Below are 20,187 nucleotides of genomic sequence, written 5' to 3'. Positions count from 1 at the left end.
AGTTGCGACAGAAGGGGTATTTAGACCTCAAGAAACATAAACGGGCATTTCTTCTTGGACGTGCACGGCAAATACCGCGAAAGCAGCAAAAATAGAAGTTTTCTAAGAGTGGCAATTTGAAACTGATTTCAGTTTATGAACCAAATGATATTTTTATCTTTCAGCACAAAATCCATTAACTTCTCAAGTCCAATTTGTTCAGGAAAATTCGCTCACTGTAATGGAAGATCAAGGCAGTTTTGACGTTGAATTCCAACGAAGTGGAAACCTGTCAACTCTATCGCTCATAAGGTACATGAAAACAAAGTATCAGTGCAGTAATGTCGTTAACACAGTAGAAATGACTATGTGCACGAGGAATAATATGTTTTACGCTTGACCCTCTTTAGACAGAGTTACATCTGATCATGCTCATAGGCCCAAAACGTACCTTAGTTTATGGTACTGCACGATCGTGTTTTCGGCTGTCTTTTCACACCTCGAGTTTGTTTATCCGCCCTCTTCCCATTCCCTATCAAGCTGAACTTATCATCAGCGAAAATGAAGAATTCTTATATTTTTGGCACAATCACTTTCTTTTCGCAGAATTTTGTCATCGGGAGAAGCCGTACCAGGTGAAGACTATAGTTTTGCCAAGCTGCCATCTTCTCGTGAAATCCAAATCAAGCCCGGGGAAGAACGTGGAAGATTTACAGTGGTGATTTACGATGACACTTATCCAGAGAGCAACGAAACTTTTAGAATTATTCTAACAGCTGAAGATGGAGGAACATCCATTGTTGGAGATGAATTCGTTGACGTGATCATAATAGATAACGGTAAAAATACAAAAACATGTAGACTGGTAGAAATTTAGTTTGATTGGTCCGACTTTGGATTCGCCGATCAGTTTTTATTTTGCTGCGTCGGATGACGTTTTTTAACCCAAATGATAGTCATTTATATGTCTTGTGGTAGTGATCGAACGCGAGGTCTACAATCCTACCCCACGCCAGTATAGAAAACTTTTACCGCAGTCCTTTGTGCTAGTAGGAGCTAAACTGATTTAAGTATAAGACAATGATAGGCGCACCTGTTAATCCACGCAATCTCTACCTCTTACAACGGGAAACGAGCCAGTTTCTACGCATTACTTAAAATGTCTTGAAAAGACTCACTGTTGTCGTCTGTCACTTGAAAAAGCCACCAGGAAGTCGTTACCTTTTTTAAGAATTAGTTCCTCAAGCTATTTTATGTAATCAAAGTATCCTTCTCAGTGTTTATCAGTTTTATACGTCATGTAGCTTTGCCTTAGCTTTGTTTGTTGGGTAAAAAAACGGATGATACCATTAAATTTAGGTAGTTGTATATTTCCTATTGTATTTTTGTCTTATTCAGATGTCGATGAGTGCTTTCCCAATCCCTGTCAAAACGAGGCAAAGTGCCAAGATGGTGATAACAGCTACAATTGTATATGCAGTGCTGGTTACACGGGACACAACTGCGACACAGGTAAGTCAGCAATCACCCTGGGTGCCAGAGGTTTTATTGTTCATTTACGAGAAGCGGTGAACCACCGAAAGCTTGACACGAATCATACTTTAGCGGCTTCTTTGCACTAAAGGCCTGTACCACCCAGGGTAGTAAACAATCTACAAGTGAACCACTGAGAAGGAAAATCATCGCCATTAGAACCTCCTGCTTAATCCCACAAACAAAGCTTTGGCACTTTTCAGACCGATTAGATTAGATTATCATTTTGTGCATACTAGCTTCGGGTAGATGTAGACTTTGGTCGGCGAATTGAAATTAAAAGCAATTCCCAGCCACACATGCGAGAGATCGATCTACAGATGTAACTGTAAGATGAACTAGAACAATAATCAAACCTGAATATAAGTATCAAGTGTTAATTTTTTATGCACTAGATTCCTTTCCTGAGTAATGAACAAAATGTTATCTTTAGGAACATTTTTAAGAAAACATAAGCATATCACTGGCAATCGGAATGTTGAGGTTTCCACGAATTTTTCATTGCATCGATATACTAAAAATATTTTGAATGTGCAAAACTCAAAAAGCTCCTTTTTAACAAAAGCAAAAAATTATTTATGTAATAATATTTTGTTGATTTGGTGTGTTATTTTGTGAAGATGTTGATGACTGTGCAAGCGACCCTTGTAAAAACAATGGAACCTGCATTGACAAAGTGAACGACTACAACTGCACTTGCTCAAATGGATTTACCCGGAAGAACTGTGAAACGGGTATGCAGATAAGTTTTAAAGTATTACAATACTTGATTGCTATTAAAAATCACTAAATCATTGTTCATGCTGAATTCAGCAGAACATGATGACTGTAATGATATAACTCTCGAAGAGATTCTGAGTAACAAACGAACTAGCATTTCCGAGATTGAATATTGTGTTATAATTAAAGGCCTTTCCTACCAGGGGAATTACCCAAGGAAATTGCCCTATGTCACTCTTACCCGAGTGTTCTGAGCTAATTTATAGATTTTAGATACACTGCTACAGCCATACTGTTTCTGTCTCTTCATCTGTATACTGGTGTACTGGTCATCAAACTAAACATGTGGCTTCCATACAGATATCGACGACTGTGCAGCCTTCCCGTGTAAACATCATGGAACATGTCGCGACGGTTTGAACGACTTCCACTGCACATGTACCCCAGGGTACACTGGCAAGGACTGTGCCACTGGTGAGGTTCTATTTTTCTTAAAAAGTATTAGTTTAAAATTACAGAAAATTAACTGATCACAAGTTTTTTATGGTGTCCACCATTTTTGTCATATTTCACATGTTTGGTCACTTAATTTTATACTTTATTCAAATTACATTTCACTGGAAATAACATGCATTACAAGATACACTCCATGGCTACTACTCACAAAAATTCTACTTTCAATGATAATGATGATGATGACGATGATGATGATAATGATTGTTGTTTATTGGGAACAGATAGGATGTGTCAAGTAGTTTTACAAGAAAATATTTTTTCCTGAGCAAGACAAGCACATACCGGTGAGAAGAAATACATGACATGATACATGACATCACGAAGAGTATACTATTCAATAAATGAAATTGCTCGACACAACCTTATGCAACTTCTGTTCGAAAGTGTTAAAATCATTGACCTTAGGACTGTAGAAACCGACCCAACATGTCTGCTTTGTGAAAGATGTAGTCAGAAAGGATTATCGAACTAAATCATGAAATGAAAAAACATTTCAAAAGCAATTTTTTTTTATAGATATGAAGAAAACGAGCACGAATATACTTGTAACAGCTATCGGTGGAGGTACATCCCTCGCTGTGATCGTTATAATTGCACTACTGCTTATCAGGAAATGGATCAGACGAAAGTAAGTGTCTTCTTTTTGTCACATTGAGATTCCAGGGATTAAAAAAATCCTCATAGAATGAAGAATAAAACAGTTGGAAATGATTTGGAACCTTGGAAAATTCTTATCAGCCTCGAAAGAATGATAAATTGGGCACTCTGTAAGCTGCTGATGTTTTCTGTTGTTGTTGTTATTCCTGTTCTTCTTGTTCTTGTCCCTGTTCTTCTTGTTCTTCTTGTTCTTCTTCTAGCTCTAAATCTCTAATAAATCACACGACAGTGAAGCAACCTTAAAGGTTTTACTCGAACATATTGTTAAATGTTATTTTAAATGTTCATCTCTCCAAACAGAAATCGTTACAACCTGTGACAGACATGCATGAAGCAGATGATTGGAAATCAACTTTTTATTAATGATGGGCAAAAGTACTGACTTAAAACTAAAATCTCAATGTCGTGTACATCAAACTGCGGATACCTGTTGACGTTTAAAAATCTTCTAGAAACCATATGTTAAACAGTTTTAGCGTATTTATCCTCCTTTCATACTATTTTCAAAAGCATTTCACCCCAAACAACCTTATTTCAGTATTGTTTCGAGAAAGTTGTCCAAAAGGAGTGTTCGTGCCATTGCTGCGACATTGTAGCGAAACTGACATGAAATTATTTTAATGATTGCCGAATGCTCAGAACCCGCGATGCCTCTACCGCACATGCAGTGAAGATAGCACACTATCCTGAACATAGAGCAATAAATATTATTTTTCAACATCGATGAGGTATCCGTGAACTACAACTACCCACCATAGTCTTTCGGCATTGTTACGTACGCTTTTACACTTCTGTAGGACAACCTTTCTTGAAATAAGTAAACAAGTGCTATACAATGTTCATAAATCTGTTTTATTGTTTGTTGAACGCATCATTTTGAATAGTCAAGGTCTTTTAAGAATTACCTTTGAGTTGCTACGTATACTTTAAATGTTTTTCACCTTACTGCACAAAACTCTTGAACACTTTGTTCTGTTCAGGTGTTGTACTAAACAAAAAACATTTGTACTTTCACTGAGAAACGGCATTAAGTGAAGCCAGCTACGATTGTTATGATTCACTGTTTCAGTAAACAAAGAGTAGTAGGTTGGTAGTTTAGTTTAACTAACTTGGAATGTGGTGAGAATAATAGTTAAAACTAAATCTTTACATAAGTTAAACGAAACATGCATGGCGTATTATGTTTTGCTTTCGCTGGAAACTTGAGGGTTGTTAAAATTAGACTATCAATGTTAAACTTATATAGAAAGTGTGCTGCAGTTGGCAAGAGACTTGTTCATTAATACAGCACAGTTGTGTGCCAATAGGTTGGTCTCTTTGAGCCTACTGGAGTCCTATGTTAGGAAGTCCTACAAAAGACAAAAAAACTTAGTTGTAAGCCAAGATGTCAAAGGAATAAGTTCAAAGGAGTTCATTATGTGTTATCTAGTTATTAAATAAGACCACGTTAGATTGCATGTCTTATTACTTACCAATCAAAAAGCCTCCTGTCCTTTTACTTCATGACAAATGAGGAACAAAACAAGTTGACCATGACAGCAACAAGGCAGTATCGTAGTTTACCTGTTGAGTGGTTAGAGCACTAAGCGTTTATCTCAGAAACTTAGTTCTAATACTGAATAAATGGTGAATAACCAAGAAAAACGAAAAGAAGATGGTTAAATTCATGTACGGAAAAGCCTGTGTTACAGGAGTTGCCTAGGGTTTGTGGCGAGTGTGCGATTGCCAAACTTGCTTGTGTGTTTGTATGTGTTGTGGAGCGAGGGCTTAACGGCAATGACGACAACAGCGACAAAAACAACAGGAGCAAAAATAACTGAAGAAAATACAAATATATGATGCATACCATCTACAATGGCTCCTTGGGACTGGACATCACCTAAGATGTTAAATAACATAAATGAAATGAGCGCCAGTTTTGCCCCATCCCTTTTTGGACCTCCCCCTATCGTAGGCAAGGAAATGTGCAACTCGATTTCGCCTTCCCATCCTCTCTCCTTTATGAGCATCTCTGTACCGCTACTGTGTACACCAGTTTTAATGATTTTATGAAAACGAATTCTTTGCAGTTATATAGCAACTTGAGCAGTTGTAGTTGCATGAAATCTTAAAAAAGATTCAGATCAACCTTTGCAATACCAGTGTCATCGCTACGAAGCGTTTGACATTTCCTTTGGTAGATATTTTCAAGAATAGTTTTTCTCTTATTATTTCAGCCACTGTTCAAATTTGCATGTGCATTATTTTATGAGTCATACACGGCGTATTCATTATTAGTTATATTTAATCAGCAGGCTGGGTTCTCATGAATGTTTGGGATAGATAACGGCATTGCTACATAAATGCGACTGATTTCCTAAGCTCAGTAAAACACAAAATATTCTTTACCTTTGGCATACACAATGGTTATATTGACCTGGTTGCCGCCTGTCAGTTGAACATGTTTTTGTGGACTTCTGAAAATGACCTGAAAGGTCTTGTTCCCTTTGCTGTCATCCACATTGATAATTTCAATTTCAAGGTGCTTGTAAATCTCTCCGGGAGCAAATGTGAGTCGTTGATTAGTCAAAGCCTTGTAGTGTTTTGAAGGCTTGGCTGTTAAGCTGGCCGTGGCATAACTTAGAATAAAAGAAAATGAAAGCTTTAACTAAAAAGAATACTTTTTTCAAAATATTACCCTCGTATCAATGTAGGAATTTTTGTTTCTTAGTTTGAAGACCGTGGTGTAACGTAGTGTACAAAAAAGAGATTTAAACATATTGCCGCTTGCGAGATCGTATAAAATAACGGCGTATGTAACCAGGTTTGGTAGATGTTTTCAGAACCTGAATAGAAAAACCTTGCCATGTACGTATCGAAAACTGCTTGTGTCCATTAACTGCAAGTTACGCAACTGTTATGTTTAGCACCATTGCTTGGTAACCATTGTAGCTAAATGTACATTAGATAACAAAGTGACAGCTTTTGGTCATGAGTTAGGTCTCCTCTATTGGTCTAGATCCCCCCTTTATCTACTGTGCTTATCGACCTACGCAACTTATTCTGGGATACGCCCAGACATATTTGTGCGGGGCGCTACTATTAAGTCTGTGCTGTTTTAAATCATTTTTAAGTCATTAACTTTATACATGAGTACATGAAAGAAGAGAGGTTATGAAACCAAAAAAAAATCAGTTCTCGGGTGTAGCTGGAGTTTAAAATGCCACAATAAACAGAAGAGATCTACACATTATAAAAAAGTGCACTCCTTCATGCTAAATGGTTTATCTAACTTACATTATCTCAGTAGCAATACCATGAAATCCACGACGACGTAAGGTAATAGCTGCCTTGCCGGCTTCTGCCTGTATTATTACTTTGGCTTGTAGAATCTCAATTGTGATATTGTGTATCTTCATTGCTGAGAAAAAAATACACTGAGTCATTTTTTTAAATATTTCATCTTTGATTTTTAAGTGTATTAAGCATTTACTCATCTGTAGATAGACTATTTTGCCTCTGTCTTTCGTTTCGGAGTCGGCCACTGACACTTTTCCAGTAACTACATTTTATGATATATTAATTTTTGATGGTATCGTAGCTTCAATTTCCTATCATTTATTGGATAAGGTTGAAAATGATGCTATCTTGTTTTTGATTGGCTAAAAGCGCTCTGCTAATTACAGATGGCACTATGTGATCGCGTCATATCTACAGACAATGGTAGCTTTTAATTGTCATATTCTATAAGATTCGAACTTTGGTCGGAAACCGTACCTCACCGATTTCGCTGAAATTTGGCATGCAGTCTTGTTTTAGGGTCCTAACTACCAAATGGATATTAAAAAGTTTCAATTCTTTTTATTTTGGAAAATATCGAGAAGGCCGATTTGAAGCGTCCGTGACGGCTCGCCAACATGGCGGATCGAAGGTGTTCTTGTTAGTTCGACACTGAACCTGCCGTCACAGTTTCTCGATCATACTTGGTATAGTTATAAAGAACTATCTTTCTTCTTTCTATATATCAAAATAGATTTGGCAAATGTTGAGTTTGGATGATCAACGGCCAAGAAGTTCGAAGGTATGTTAACGATGTTTTGAACAGTCTCAAATTTACTACAAAATGAAAGGCTAATAACTCCACTGTTATCTCGATTTAGAAGTAGCCATTTACCATGAACAAAGCTTGTTCATTGGTGAATTGATTCCATTAATAAAAAAATTGGGGAAATGTAACCGTTAAGAATAAAAAATTATGGAACCTCTAGTAAATTGGCCATTTCAGCGCCATTTCAGCGGATCAGCTCATTTAACAGCAAATAATCGGGAGAAACATGAAAGGGTTACAGTCGTTTATAATAAGCAGTTTCCATGTATTCTTTGCTTATCTGAAACAAATACATGATCTTTGCCAAAGATATGGCGATTTTTGAGCGTACGATCGTTTCTCCAAATTTTTATGTCGGCAACTTTATTTTATTTGTTGTCGAGATTATACGCTGTTGTTATTCAATATTCGTTTCACAAGAACTTCTGTTGCTCGCATTTCCCAAATCACTGTTTAAGAAATTGCCCATTCCGTAACAGGGTCATTCTTACTTTTTCTTTAAAAATTACTAGGAAAGCATGAATGTCATAGAACGGTTTTATACTAGTAAAAATACCTGTCAGACAAAAATTCAACTGTTTGTGTTATCTGGCTGTTTTCACAAATATGCAAATTTAGGAATTCTTAAAGTGCCTATCTTTAACTATTTCACGCTTAAAGATTCCTCTAAATCTTTTCGCCTACCTTTAGGACAAACGAAGTTTTGTGTCTCCAAGCAGAATGCTCGTTATCAGCAATGAAAGTCGAAGAGATACAGAAGCTCGAGTAAAATTCTAACTGCTGTGAAATGAACATCGTTTGAGCTTGACGTGTATTTATAGATTGCTCATTTAACAGCAAATAATCGGGAGAAACATGAAAGGGTTACAGTCGTTTATAATAAGCAGTTTTCAGGTATTCTTTGCTTATCTTAAACAGATACGTGATCTTTGCCAAAGATATGGCGATTTTTGAGCGTACGATCGTTTCTCCAAATTTTTATGTCGGCAACTTTATTTTATTTGTTGTCGAGATTATACGCTGTTGTTATTCAAGTATTCGTTTCACAAGAACTTCTGTTGCTCGCATTTCCCAAATCACTGTTTAAGAAATTGCCCATTCCGTAACAGGGTCATTCTTACTTTTTCTTTAAAAATTACTAGGAAAGCAAGAATGCCATAGAACGGTTTTATACTAGTGAATACCTGTCAGACATAACTTCAACTGTTAATGTTATCTGGCTGTTTTCACAAATATGCAAATTTAGGAATTCTTAAAGTGCCTATCTTTAACTATTTCACGCTTAAAGATTCCTCTAAATCTTTTCGCCTACCTTTTGGCCAAACGAAGTTTTGTGTCTCCAGGCAGAATGTTCGTTATCAGCAATGAAAGTCGAAGAGATACAGAAGCTCGAGTAAATGAGTGTCTATGAGTGTCTCGAGTAAATGAGTGTCTATTAAACATTACATTGCAATTCTAACTGCTGTGAAATGAACATCGTTTGAGCTTGACGTTTATTTATAGATTGCGCTCGAGCTCCGTTAATTAAGTTTATTCATTTGGCGATCAGATAAAATCAATGAATGATCAGAGTTATTAAAGTCCATTTCTAAGCACGAGAGACACGGAAGTTTGTTTCAGAAGCATTTATGCATAGAAATACCGGTTTATTTTTGAGAGGTAAATCTGCATTTATAATAGCTGGGAGTTTGGGGTGTTTTTTGGTGTTGTTTTTTTTTTTTTTTTTGAGGGGCTCGGGGGGGGGAGGGGAGGGGGTGTGGAAGTGGTGCCTTGGTATCCTCTTTTGTTCTTTTACACAGTCGCCTGAATTTGGAACCGTTCGGGGAATGGATTATCAATTACTCTTCGTTATGCCATGTCACCCCTTAATGTGGGAGCGCCGCGCCTCAATTCACGATAAAAAATTTATGGCCGCCCGGTCCATTTATGTAGTTCTCCGCCAGGTCTCTCAATAGGCAGGTTACGAGCCTAGTGGCCCATCAGGCCGGAGCTCATACCGGTTTCCGCAACGTGAAGCGACAACGAGTATTTTTTACTCCACCCGGATGGGATGCTATTCCATCGCAGGGTTACCTCCCTTCCCGAAAAGCTAAAGATTGACTGGCAATCTTTTTTTAACCTGGGTAAGGAAAGGGACTCTGGGAGTTGAGAGGCTTTCCAAAGAACTTAACGCATTGTCCCCCAAAAGCTCTATCCAGGACTGTTTGGTCCAGAGTCCAGCGCAGTGACAATTATTAGGCCATCACGCTCCCCAACCGTGAAAGAAAGTGCAAAAATCTGCTTGTATAAGCCCTGGGGTTGTACAGTTTGGTACAAAATGTGGGCTTTTAAATGTGTTAATTAAGTTTATTCATTTGGCGATCAGATAAAAATCAATGAATGATCAGAGTTATTAAAGTCCATTTCTAAGCACGAGAGACACGGAAGTTTGTTTCACAAGCATTTATGCATAGAAATACCGGTTTATTATTGACTGACGCGGTTAAAAAATACTCGGCTTCTAGCGGTAAATCTGCATTTATAATAGCTGGGAGTTTTTTTTTTTTTTTGGTGTTGTTGTAGGAAGGCGGGGGGAGGGGGTGGAAGTGGTGCCTCCGAATCCTCTTTAGATCTCTGACACAGTGGTCTGAATGTTGAACAAAAGAGCTCATCTGTTATAAGCATAATGCGAGCTGATTTTGAAATGAACATGACTTTACGTTTGTGTCATCAGTAATTATCGTGTTCGAAGAAGGCGTGGCTTACTCGCGGCAAGAACAACATGACAGTGAAGCTAACACGTTTTCCTCATTGATTTGAAATGAATTTCGAATCAATTCTTTTTTGGGGAAAGTTAAAAGATACAAATGTTTTTCGTCCAGATTTTTACAAAAAAAAGCAGGTGAGAACTTGGCTGTTTTTGTTATCTCGGACTTTTTTTTATTAAAGTCGAACCTCTCGAGCTCCATAAGGACACCTCTCGTGATGCGTCATGACTTACATCACGTATGTCCTTATCGCCGACCTAGCTAGGTGAAGAAAGGGCCGGGACTACCGTAATTACTCGAATAAGCGCCGCGGCGCTTATTAAATTTTTCACGCCTCCAGTGCGGCGCTTATTCGAGGGCGGCGCTTATTAAAAAGTTTGACGCCACAAAGAATCTAATCCTTTACATTTATTAAAATAGGGTCCCCTGATTGCCAAAAGTCGTCTCTTACTGAAGATTGTACTGAAGAATGTTCAATAGAAAAACTGAGCGGTAAAACAAGCACTTTGAACTGCAGAACGTCGCTTTTGATGGAAAGAAATGTCCAAGTTTGTTTAAGAGTTGCTTTGTAGTTCTGTTTCTAGTTAAACATGCAGATTTCCTTGAATAAGCGCCGCATCGGGACTGCAGCGCCGGGGGCGGCGCTTATTCGAGGGCGGCGCTTATTCGGGGGCAGCGCTTATTCGAGTAGATACGGTATGATAGTACAGAGGCTTTCCGAAGAACTCAACGCAATATCCCCCCAAAGCTCGAACCGGGATTTAAAAATCTCAAAAAAGTGTTAATATGAATTGTAAGTCCACTCATAGCGGTCTGGCCTTACTAAAACCTGGAGAGAGAAAAGACAGTGGGCAGATAAATGAAAGCTGCATGTTCGAGAGTACGCTGTTGAGCAGATTCTGTGAAATTCCCCTTTTTATCCTTTTCTCTCATAAGCCCTCCCAATTCAAGGCCCATATATTTCTTCCAAGTCAACTGTCAAAGTTTAAGGCCACTTTTTTCCTACCAGGTTACCGTCTTGAGAGTTTTAAATTTTATTAAATCTTGGTGACACTGTCCCTTTAATTCATTAATGTAATTCAAATCAGTTTATAAAAACGTTTTTCAGAAAACAAGAAGTTTTTTTAATTTCGCTTTAAGCCACCGCACCCCAACCACGGATATAAGACCTACCACATTTAAAAGCCCACATTTCGTACCAAACTGTACAACCCCAGGGCTTATACAAGCAGATTTTTGCACTTTCTTACACGGTTGGGGAGCGTGATGGCCTAACAATGGTCACTGCGCTGGACTCTGGACCAAACAGTCCTGGATAGAGCTTTTGGGGGACAATGCGTTAAGTTCTTTGGAAAGCCTCTCAACTCCCAGAGTCCCTTTCCTTACCCAGGTTAAAAAATGATTACCAGTCAATCTTTAGCTTTTCGGGAAGGGAGGTAACCCTGCGATGGAATAGCATCCCATCCGGGTGGAGTAAAAAATACTCGTTGTCGTTTCACGTTGCGGAAACCGGTATGAGCTCCGGCTGGATGGGCCACTAGGCTCGTAACCTGCCTATTGAGAGACCTGGCGGAGAACTACATAAATGGACCGGGCGGCCATAAATTTTTTTATCGTAAATTGAGGCACGGCGCTCCCACATTAAGGGGTGACATGGCATAACGAAGAGTAATTGATAATCAATTCCCCGAACGGTTCCAAATTCAGGCCACTGTGTAAAAGAACAAAAGAGGATACGAAGGCACCACTTCCACACCCCCCTCCCCCCTCCCCCCCCCCCCGAGCCCCCTCAAAAAAAACAACACCAAAAAAACACCCCAAACTCCCAACTATTATAAATGCAGATTTCCCGCTCAAAAATAAACCGGTATTTCTATGCATAAATGCTTATGAAACAAACTTCCGTGTCTCTCGTGCTTAGAAATGGACTTTAATAACTCTGATCATTCATTGATTTTTATCTGATCGCCAAATGAATAAACTTAATTAACGGAGCTCGAGCGCAATCTATAAATACACGTCAAGCTCAAACGATGTTCATTTCACAGCAGTTAGAATTTTACTCGAGCTTCTGTATCTCTTCGACTTTCATTGCTGATAACGAGCATTCTGCCTGGAGACACAAAACTTCGTTTGGCCAAAAGGTAGGCGAAAAGATTTAGAGGAATCTTTAAGCGTGAAATAGTTAAAGATAGGCACTTTAAGAATTCCTAAATTTGCATATTTGTGAAAACAGCCAGATAACACAAACAGTTGAAGTTATGTCTGACAGGTATTTTCACTAGTATAAAACCGTTCTATGGCATTCTTGCTTTCCTAGTAATTTTTAAAGAAAAAGTAAGAATGACCCTGTTACGGAATGGGCAATTTCTTAAACAGTGATTTGGGAAATGCGAGCAACAGAAGTTCTTGTGAAACGAATATTTGAATAACAACAGTTAAATGAGCGATCTATAAATACACGTCAAGCTCAAACGATGTTCATTTCACAGCAGTTAGAATTTTACTCGAGCTTCTGTATCTCTTCGACTTTCATTGCTGATAACGAGCATTCTGCTTGGAGACACAAAACTTCGTTTGTCCTAAAGGTAGGCGAAAAGATTTAGAGGAATCTTTAAGCGTGAAATAGTTAAAGATAGGCACTTTAAATGTCTTTAAGAACTCCTAAATTTGCATATTTGTGAAAACAGCCAGATAACACAAACAGTTGAAGTTATGTCTGACAGGTATTTTCACTAGTATAAAACCGTTCTATGGCATTCTTGCTTTCCTAGTAATTTTTAAAGAAAAAGTAAGAATGACCCTGTTACGGAATGGGCAATTTCTTAACCACAGTGATTTGGGAAATGCGAGCAACAGAAGTTCTTGTGAAACGAATACTTGAATAACAACAGCGTATAATCTCGACGACAAATAAAATAAAGTTGCCGACATAAAAATTTGGAGAAACGATCGTACGCTCAAAAATCGCCATATCTTTGGCAAAGATTATGTATTTGTTTCAGATAAGCAAAGAATACCTGAAAACTGCTTATTATAAACGACTGTAACCCTTTCATGTTTCTCCCGATTATTTGCTGTTAAATGAGCTGATCCGCTGAATTGGCGCTGAAATGGCCAATTTACTAGAGGTTCCATAATTTTTTATTCTTAACGGTTACATTTCCCCAATTTTTTTATTAATGGAATCAATTCACCAATGAACAAGCTTTGTTCATGGTAAATGGCTTGTTCTAAATCGAGATAACAGTGGAGTTATAAGCCTTTCATTTTGTAGTAAATTTGAGACTGTTCAAAACATCGTTAACATACCTTCGAACTTCTTAGCCGTTGATCATCCAAACTCAACATTTGCCAAATCTATTTTGATATATAGAAAGAAGAAAGATAGTTCTTTATAACTATGCCAAGTATGATCGAGAAACTGTGACGGCAGGTTCAGTGTCGAACTAACAAGAACACCTTCGATCCGCCATGTTGGCGGGCCGTCACGGACGCTTCAAATCGGCCTTCTCGATATTTTCCAAAATAAAAAGAATTGAAACTTTTTAATATCCATTTGGTAGTTAGGACCCTAAAACAAGACTGCATGCCAAATTTCAGCGAAATCGGTGAGGTACGGTGTCCGCGAACTTTTAAAAAAGCTCGAAAATTATGGAGTATTACACTTAAGCGTGACAAATGACGTCACCTGACAAAATATCCAGATTGTCATGGTGGAATACGCATCTAGATAAGATAATATTTTTTTTCTAAAACCTTACAACATAACTTTAGAATTTTGGTCAAAAGTTTCAGTTCAATATTTCCAAAAGTTTTCAGACGTTTTAAATTCTTTCTGTAAGTTACTTTTTAAAATACACTTTAATATGCGGCTGTCATTAATGAAATTGTTTACAATTAAACGTGTTTTTGAAAACAGAACTTAACTTTATCCTTTATCATACATGTACCTTCCTCGAAACTCCTGTTTCCATACTCCTGGATTTCTGCATCACTCAGTTTCATTCCAATAAATTTTAAGTTGCTGATGAAGAAACCTTTAGTGTTTGTTACTGAGCCAAGCTTCAAACGCGTGTTCTTGTCTTGTAGGTAGCAATTGGAAGCCGCGGGCGGGTTATTGCCACGTGAACCATTTTGATACAAAACTGTTCCGAATGTTAAATGAAAATCGAATGTGAAGGCCATTAGAATCCACGCATTCCTTGCCATCAGCTGCTCGCTATAGATTTGACTATCGCCATACGATACCATAACATCTGCTGATGAGCCAACATCAAAGGACCAGCCGTATTCGTATTTCTCGCCATCTTTCACACCCGAGTCAAGGACCTTTATATCTTGAGCGTCTTTATCATGATCAGTGACAGTTTTAAAGAGAAAAGACACGGTAAAGTTTTTACACAGAGTAGGGTTACTGACGCACGTGCCAGCAAAGTCACCAAGATCAATTTCTACACCTGCTGGCACGAGCAAGGCGTTGATTCCGTCTTCCTTTATAGTTTTTACACCGTCTGGAATATTTTCACTTTTGAACGACTTGTTGGCGGCCTGATCGTAACCATACAATGCTTCACTGGCAATCGGGTACAAAGGCCAGGTGTAATTAGCTAAAGAGAAAAAGCTGATTTAGTTTTAGTAATTGTGAAGTAACGGCCTCGACAGATTTGGCTGTCGACAACCTAAAACAAGTCTACCAGCCACCGATATTTCTCGAAAGAGTCTACTTCGCAGTCCGGCATTTCTTGGGCTCGTACGTATCACCCAACGCTCCCTCACCCACCAAAGTCCGTGACGCGTTGCGTGACGAGCTTAATATGGTTGCGAAGGCTGACGGCCTTTTTCGCACACTGTACTAGAGGACAAAGTAATCGGGTTTTTTTGGTATAAACCAGCGTTCGATGCGAATGTCAGAGTGCATGTTTCACAAACTTTTTTGTTGTTATTGGCTTAGAGCTAACAACAAAATACAGTTTATAACATTTGTTTTTTTTACGAAAGAAAAAAGAAACAATAAATCTGAATAAATCGAAATGGTCACTTGAAACCCGGTCTAAATAACTGCTTTGATCAGTATCAGTATTCGAAAGCAAAATGACTCCATGCCTGACATGCATGTACGCTGGTAGTTATTAAAACACAGCACAGATTTTTACGATACCAGAAATAAATTGTTTTTATTGGATTCGGTTTTTTGACAGGTAAGTGAAATCATGCATGCGGCTTCGGCATAAGAATATATGCTGCCACCATGCGAGCATGATCGCTTCAAATAAACATGCGACGTGTGCTGCGTGCAGACTTCTCACTTTCCTTCCTCCAAAGCAGGGAGGGATAGGAGACGTGTGCGGCCGATCCTGGAACAAGACAGAGATAAACAAACCCACGATTCACGGCGGCAGTGATTCAACTGTCATTACATGACCATGGATGGCTTACATATCATAACAAGTATAATATACTGTACCCGCGTATGTTTCTAAAATCATGAAGAGTAGAATGAGGAGAAGCCTCATCATGATGCACATCGTAGTCTTTGGCTGGCTTGGGTTGACAAATGCAACTGGAAATAAACCTCCTTCTTTAGGTGAATTACATCCCCGGGGGGTACTCCCTATAATGGCCTATACGGGGAGGCTCCGCCCGAAAGGGGTACCTTTTTCAGGCTTCAGGTATATAAAAGGGTAGGGATTTCACGCGTTTAAGTATATGAAAGGGTATGGAAATATGTCATTTGGCTATTTAAAAGGGCCTTTAATTAATATATTTTAAACATACGCAATTCATGGCTGTATTATTTTAATTTATTAAGCTCTACATAAAAATGACAAGAAAACGTCCTATTTTAAGTCTATGCCATGTCTCTTAGGTATATGAAAGGGGTACCTTTTTTCAGTTAAAGGTATACGAAAGGGGTACAATTTCTGTCAAAAATGGTATATAAAAGGGTAAGGGGTTAGAACTTGGGGCGGAGCCTCCCCATACAAAACTTTTTGGAGTACCCCCCCCGGGATTACATCATCAAGCCAAAAGGTTGATACGCATGTGGAATATATTATTACATGTTGAATACATTAAAGGTGGATTATAATTTATTACAAACAATGCGTTATTCTGACAAGGGCACAGCATTCGAAATGCCACATAAAAGTGCTCAATGAAGCTTGAAGTTAAAGACGCTACAACAAAGGTCGCAGAATTTTAGCTAGTGATTCTGTTCATTTTCGTTAAATATGAACTTATACATCAAATTGGCAGATCAACAGTCTTGTGTTGTCAAAATCACCCCGAAATCATGGCTACATAACAAACAACATTTTGATACAAACCGAGGTAAACTTAAATAAAGCCCTCTTAGAGGACAGGTGGTTACTGAGAGTGAATAACAACTACATTAGTAGAAAAAAAGAGATGTACTCTTAGTTTAACTTAATTTTATTTGAAAGTACTCTTTTCAAATTCGAGTTCTCGCCATATACGTTGTGCGCGCCTTTGTGTACGGACACATTGGAACTTTTTGCGTGCAATCACAGGGGACCCAAATGCTTTATTAACTGCAACATTCTGTTATTTGACTTGCTCCTCTGTCTTTTTTTAGTTATTTTGGAAGGTATTTGTACCAGGGTGGAGACAGTTACCCTTGAAAAATTACCGTCTTGCAGTGCCGTATACGTAGCAAGGGTAAAATAAGTGGGGGGGGGGGGGGGCACGCGACCGCTGGAGGCGCGAGCCGCTAGGGGTTCTGGGGGTATGCCCCCCCCCCCCCCAGAAAATTTTGAAATCTAGAGGCTTGGAAATGCTATTTCCAGCGTTCTCCAAGAGCTATTTGTGATTTACGCGTATCGCGAATATTTGACTTTCTACACTGTTTCAACAAACCAACATTTGCAACGTCAATTACAACATTGAAAACCGACTGTCTCTGTATCTTGAAACCAGCAAATGTTTCACCTTTCAGAGTCATCAAAGTAAGTTCGTAGCAGTATGGGCTCCTGGTTCGTAGTTATTAAACTGTTTGAGTTGCCTTAGAGGCAAACGCAGACTTCATCGGCAGGTCGTTTTTTGAAAACTTCCCAAACAGGTGTTTGCGCCGCTGGCTGTCCCCCACAAACAAATTGGCGAGTTCCACCATGTTAATGTGGACATGCAGAAGCATGAGGTGGTTGAGCCTGCCCTCTCCCGTGGTTGAACGCAGGTAGGTCTTGACTCGCCTTAAGGCGGAAAAGGAGCGTTTGCTGACGGCATTGGTAGCTGGCCTGACAAGCATAAGCTTACCAAGGGTGCAAATCTCACTCAGTAGGAGTTTGCGAGCATTTCCGAGTGACTGAAAAAGTCCAGCAGATCAGCGATATTGAATCGTCTAGACATTTGAGACATTTTTTCACATTGTTGTCACGATTTCTGGTTTGTTTTAGTTTTTGGCTGTTTAATATTGTTGTGCATCACCCTACGTACGTTAAAAAAAGAAAAGAAGTCTCTCTCGATCGAGAGATATAATTTTATTTTCAACACTTTATACAGGTCTGTTTTTACTTTTTGGAAAAAAAAACGGCCCCCAGCCCCTCCCCCTTGCTACGGCACTGTGACTTGTGTGTAGTTGAGTAAATACAATACTCCAATAATTAACTCTGCTTGGAAAAGACAGCCCGGGTTTTGAGTGTAAACCCTTTGGATATTTTTCACATCTTTGTTAAAAGAGTACTATTTCTTTGCTTTTCAGCAATGTCGAATTCATCAAGTTTTGTAGTAAATAATAAAGATGGTAAATTCTAGTAAAAATGGCCCAGCTCACAACGAGTCTCTCGTAGCTCAGTTGGTTAGAGCGCCCAACCGGTATCTGGGAGGCCATGGGTTCGATTCCCGTCGGGGACTCAGAATTTTTTCTTTGTCCCATGCTCGTGTCATGTAGAACATCTTATCTTTATTATTTATTACCGAGCTTAAAATTTACCATCTTTATTATTTACTACACAACTTGATGAATTCGACATTGCTGATCCTAGCAGTATGCAGGACGCGTGTCACATATCAACCTAGTAAAATGGCCCAGCTCACAACGAGTCTCTCGTAGCTCCGTTGGTTAGAGCGCCCCCAACCGGTATCTGGGAGGCCATGGGTTCGATTCCCGTCGGGGACTCAGAATTTTTTCCCTTTGTCCCATGCTCGTGTCATGTAGAACATCTTATCTTTATTATTTATTACCGAGCTTAAAATTTACCATCTTTATTATTTACTATTGTAAACTATTGTTATTAAATCAGTCATTATGAAGATAGTCTCTGCTGGATTAGGACCGGATCATAATAACTTTTATCAGCAGGTTGACCCTGGTACCATATAGTTCTTCTTTTGCTCTTCTGGTAGATGTTTCTTCACATTTGACATGAAAATCAAGGTCCATTACACATTGGAATTCCTTCATAAGAATCATCCCCAAAGACTGTAGCACTTTTCACAAAATCTGGTCCACTGAAAATTAACATCCATCGTTTGAGATTTTTTAGTTAAAAAAAATATTGATACCATTCTCCCATAGAGGTCAATTTAGTTATCGCAAACTCTGCACATTAGCAACATAAGATAAACCATTTATTGGTACACATGCTCCAAGATGATTGGAAAAGAATGATGTGAAGAAAATGAACATCTACGTACATTCCTGCAAATCTGATCACCTGCCATGGTCAAGCCAAAATCGTAAAATTGCCAATAATAAAGTGAATTGGTAATAAGTCGTCTATTACATGCGCACAAGTTCGAAAAAGCTATATGTTTAACAAAGTTAATTAAACCAAGAATTACATAAATAAATTTGCAAGTAAATTACACGCTTCGGTAGGCGGTTACACAAATAAAAAAAAACACGGACTTACTAACCCCGGGTTACTAACTTACAGACCAGACGACATAATGGTTACTGGCTTTACTAAAAGGGCCAGTAACCACAAAAACGTCGGGCCGAAGTTTCTCAATGACCAGTTGGTTGCCGAAATTGCTAACATTTACGTGCCTTAGCCCCTTTAAATATCAGTTGTTGAACTCTTATAACATTCCTGTAACAGACTCAGGGAAACCTTAGTGCTATGCAGGTGATTCCTTTGCCTTCCTTTGAGCTCAGCTGAGGTATCTATGTCCTTCTTATAATGCGGGTCCCATGCTTCTCTTGCGTACTCTAGTTTAAGTCGTACGCCGGGCTTGGTAAACAGTCTCTTTACCGTTCCCGGGACAGATCCACAGATTCTGTAGAAGCAAATTCCATGACCTTACTGTTCTTTCCTGATATGGCCGCTGTATATGTGCTGAAATCATCTTAGTTAATCCATGAACATGACTCGCAACTATGGCAGGAAGCTGACTTGATCTAGTTCAGTCCATAAACACATACACTTACAATATACTCTAAGAGGAGGGGCTCTATTAGCACTGCAAACAACACGTGTTCACGTGCTAAGGCAAGTACCAATAGGTCGTTTTTAGGGAAATTCCCGCTGCATCATCACGTCCACGGCCGGCCGTGAATAACACAAAAAAAGCATCGCCAGTCTTTCTTAATCTGTAAGAGCTATTCATTCCCCAACTGCACGGCACAGTCAATACCGCGCGTCCGTTATCTTTGGCGCGGTTAATTGTGTATTTCTTAAGAGAATAGGTCAATTTCTTTTTTATGTGCTTTTTTCGTGTAAATGGAATTTTTGGAGCAAAAGCAACCTGAATCGAGCCAAATTTCGTATGATTTAGGATTTTAGGTATGTCAGCAATGATGATGGCAACAATATCATTTTGATAGTTTTCTTTATATTTGCAAGTACATCATGTTATCCATCACTGAAAAAACAAACAACCAAAAAAAAAAACAAGAAGAAAAACAAAGGGGGCAACCGGGATCGAACCGGTGACCTCTCGATCTGCAGTCGAATGCTCTACCACTGAGCTATGCCCCCTTGGTCG

At 38.8% G+C, this 20,187-nt stretch overlaps 2 protein-coding genes and 1 non-coding gene across 3 annotated transcripts; 1 reads left to right on the top strand and 2 right to left on the bottom strand.

Annotated features, from left to right (window-relative positions):
• The first annotated feature begins 171 nt into the window (after positions 1 to 171).
• Positions 172 to 3,852, top strand: LOC144657178 (uncharacterized). The gene is made up of 7 exons (XM_078517490.1): positions 172 to 291; positions 586 to 818; positions 1,378 to 1,491; positions 2,133 to 2,246; positions 2,593 to 2,706; positions 3,265 to 3,376; positions 3,706 to 3,852. The coding sequence occupies exons 1-7, from the start codon at positions 221 to 223 to the stop codon at positions 3,722 to 3,724; spliced, it is 777 nt and encodes a 258-aa protein (XP_078373616.1). The 5' UTR covers positions 172 to 220; the 3' UTR covers positions 3,725 to 3,852.
• Positions 3,747 to 15,828, bottom strand: LOC144657147 (uncharacterized). The gene is made up of 7 exons (XM_078517455.1): positions 15,707 to 15,828; positions 14,193 to 14,849; positions 6,682 to 6,805; positions 5,794 to 6,023; positions 5,252 to 5,284; positions 4,878 to 4,968; positions 3,747 to 4,754 (listed from the first exon to the last, which is right to left on the bottom strand). The coding sequence occupies exons 1-6, from the start codon at positions 15,765 to 15,767 to the stop codon at positions 4,901 to 4,903; spliced, it is 1,173 nt and encodes a 390-aa protein (XP_078373581.1). The 5' UTR covers positions 15,768 to 15,828; the 3' UTR covers positions 3,747 to 4,754; positions 4,878 to 4,900.
• Positions 15,829 to 20,108: 4,280 nt separating this feature from the next.
• Positions 20,109 to 20,180, bottom strand: Trnac-gca (transfer RNA cysteine (anticodon GCA)). Its single transcript has one exon. It is a non-coding gene; the product is annotated as a tRNA-Cys (tRNA).
• Between the last annotated feature and the right edge of the window lie 7 nt (positions 20,181 to 20,187).

This window comes from Oculina patagonica, chromosome 6 (genome assembly GCF_052425735.1).
Source record: "Oculina patagonica isolate OP01 chromosome 6, crgOcupat, whole genome shotgun sequence".
Taxonomy (NCBI): domain Eukaryota; kingdom Metazoa; phylum Cnidaria; class Anthozoa; order Scleractinia; family Oculinidae; genus Oculina; species Oculina patagonica.
Note: the sequence above shows the minus strand (reverse complement) of the source record. Positions and strands in the feature narration are given on the sequence as shown.

What these genes read in the sequence shown, in the direction of transcription:
- LOC144657147 (XM_078517455.1), bottom strand. Translation starts at nt 15,767, where the DNA reads ATGTGCATCATGATGAGGCTTCTCCTCATTCTACTCTTCATGATTTTA. An exon ending in AAACAGGAGTTTCGAGGAAG is followed by an intron (nt 6,806 to 14,192) that starts GTACATGTATGA and finishes TTTTTTTCTCAG; the next exon opens with CAATGAAGATACACAATATC. An exon ending in GGTATTGCTACTGAGATAAT is followed by an intron (nt 6,024 to 6,681) that starts GTAAGTTAGATA and finishes TTTTATTCTAAG; the next exon opens with TTATGCCACGGCCAGCTTAA.
- LOC144657178 (XM_078517490.1), top strand. Translation starts at nt 221, where the DNA reads ATGGAAGATCAAGGCAGTTTTGACGTTGAATTCCAACGAAGTGGAAAC. An exon ending in CCGGAAGAACTGTGAAACGG is followed by an intron (nt 2,247 to 2,592) that starts GTATGCAGATAA and finishes GCTTCCATACAG; the next exon opens with ATATCGACGACTGTGCAGCC. An exon ending in TGGCAAGGACTGTGCCACTG is followed by an intron (nt 2,707 to 3,264) that starts GTGAGGTTCTAT and finishes TTTTTTTTATAG; the next exon opens with ATATGAAGAAAACGAGCACG.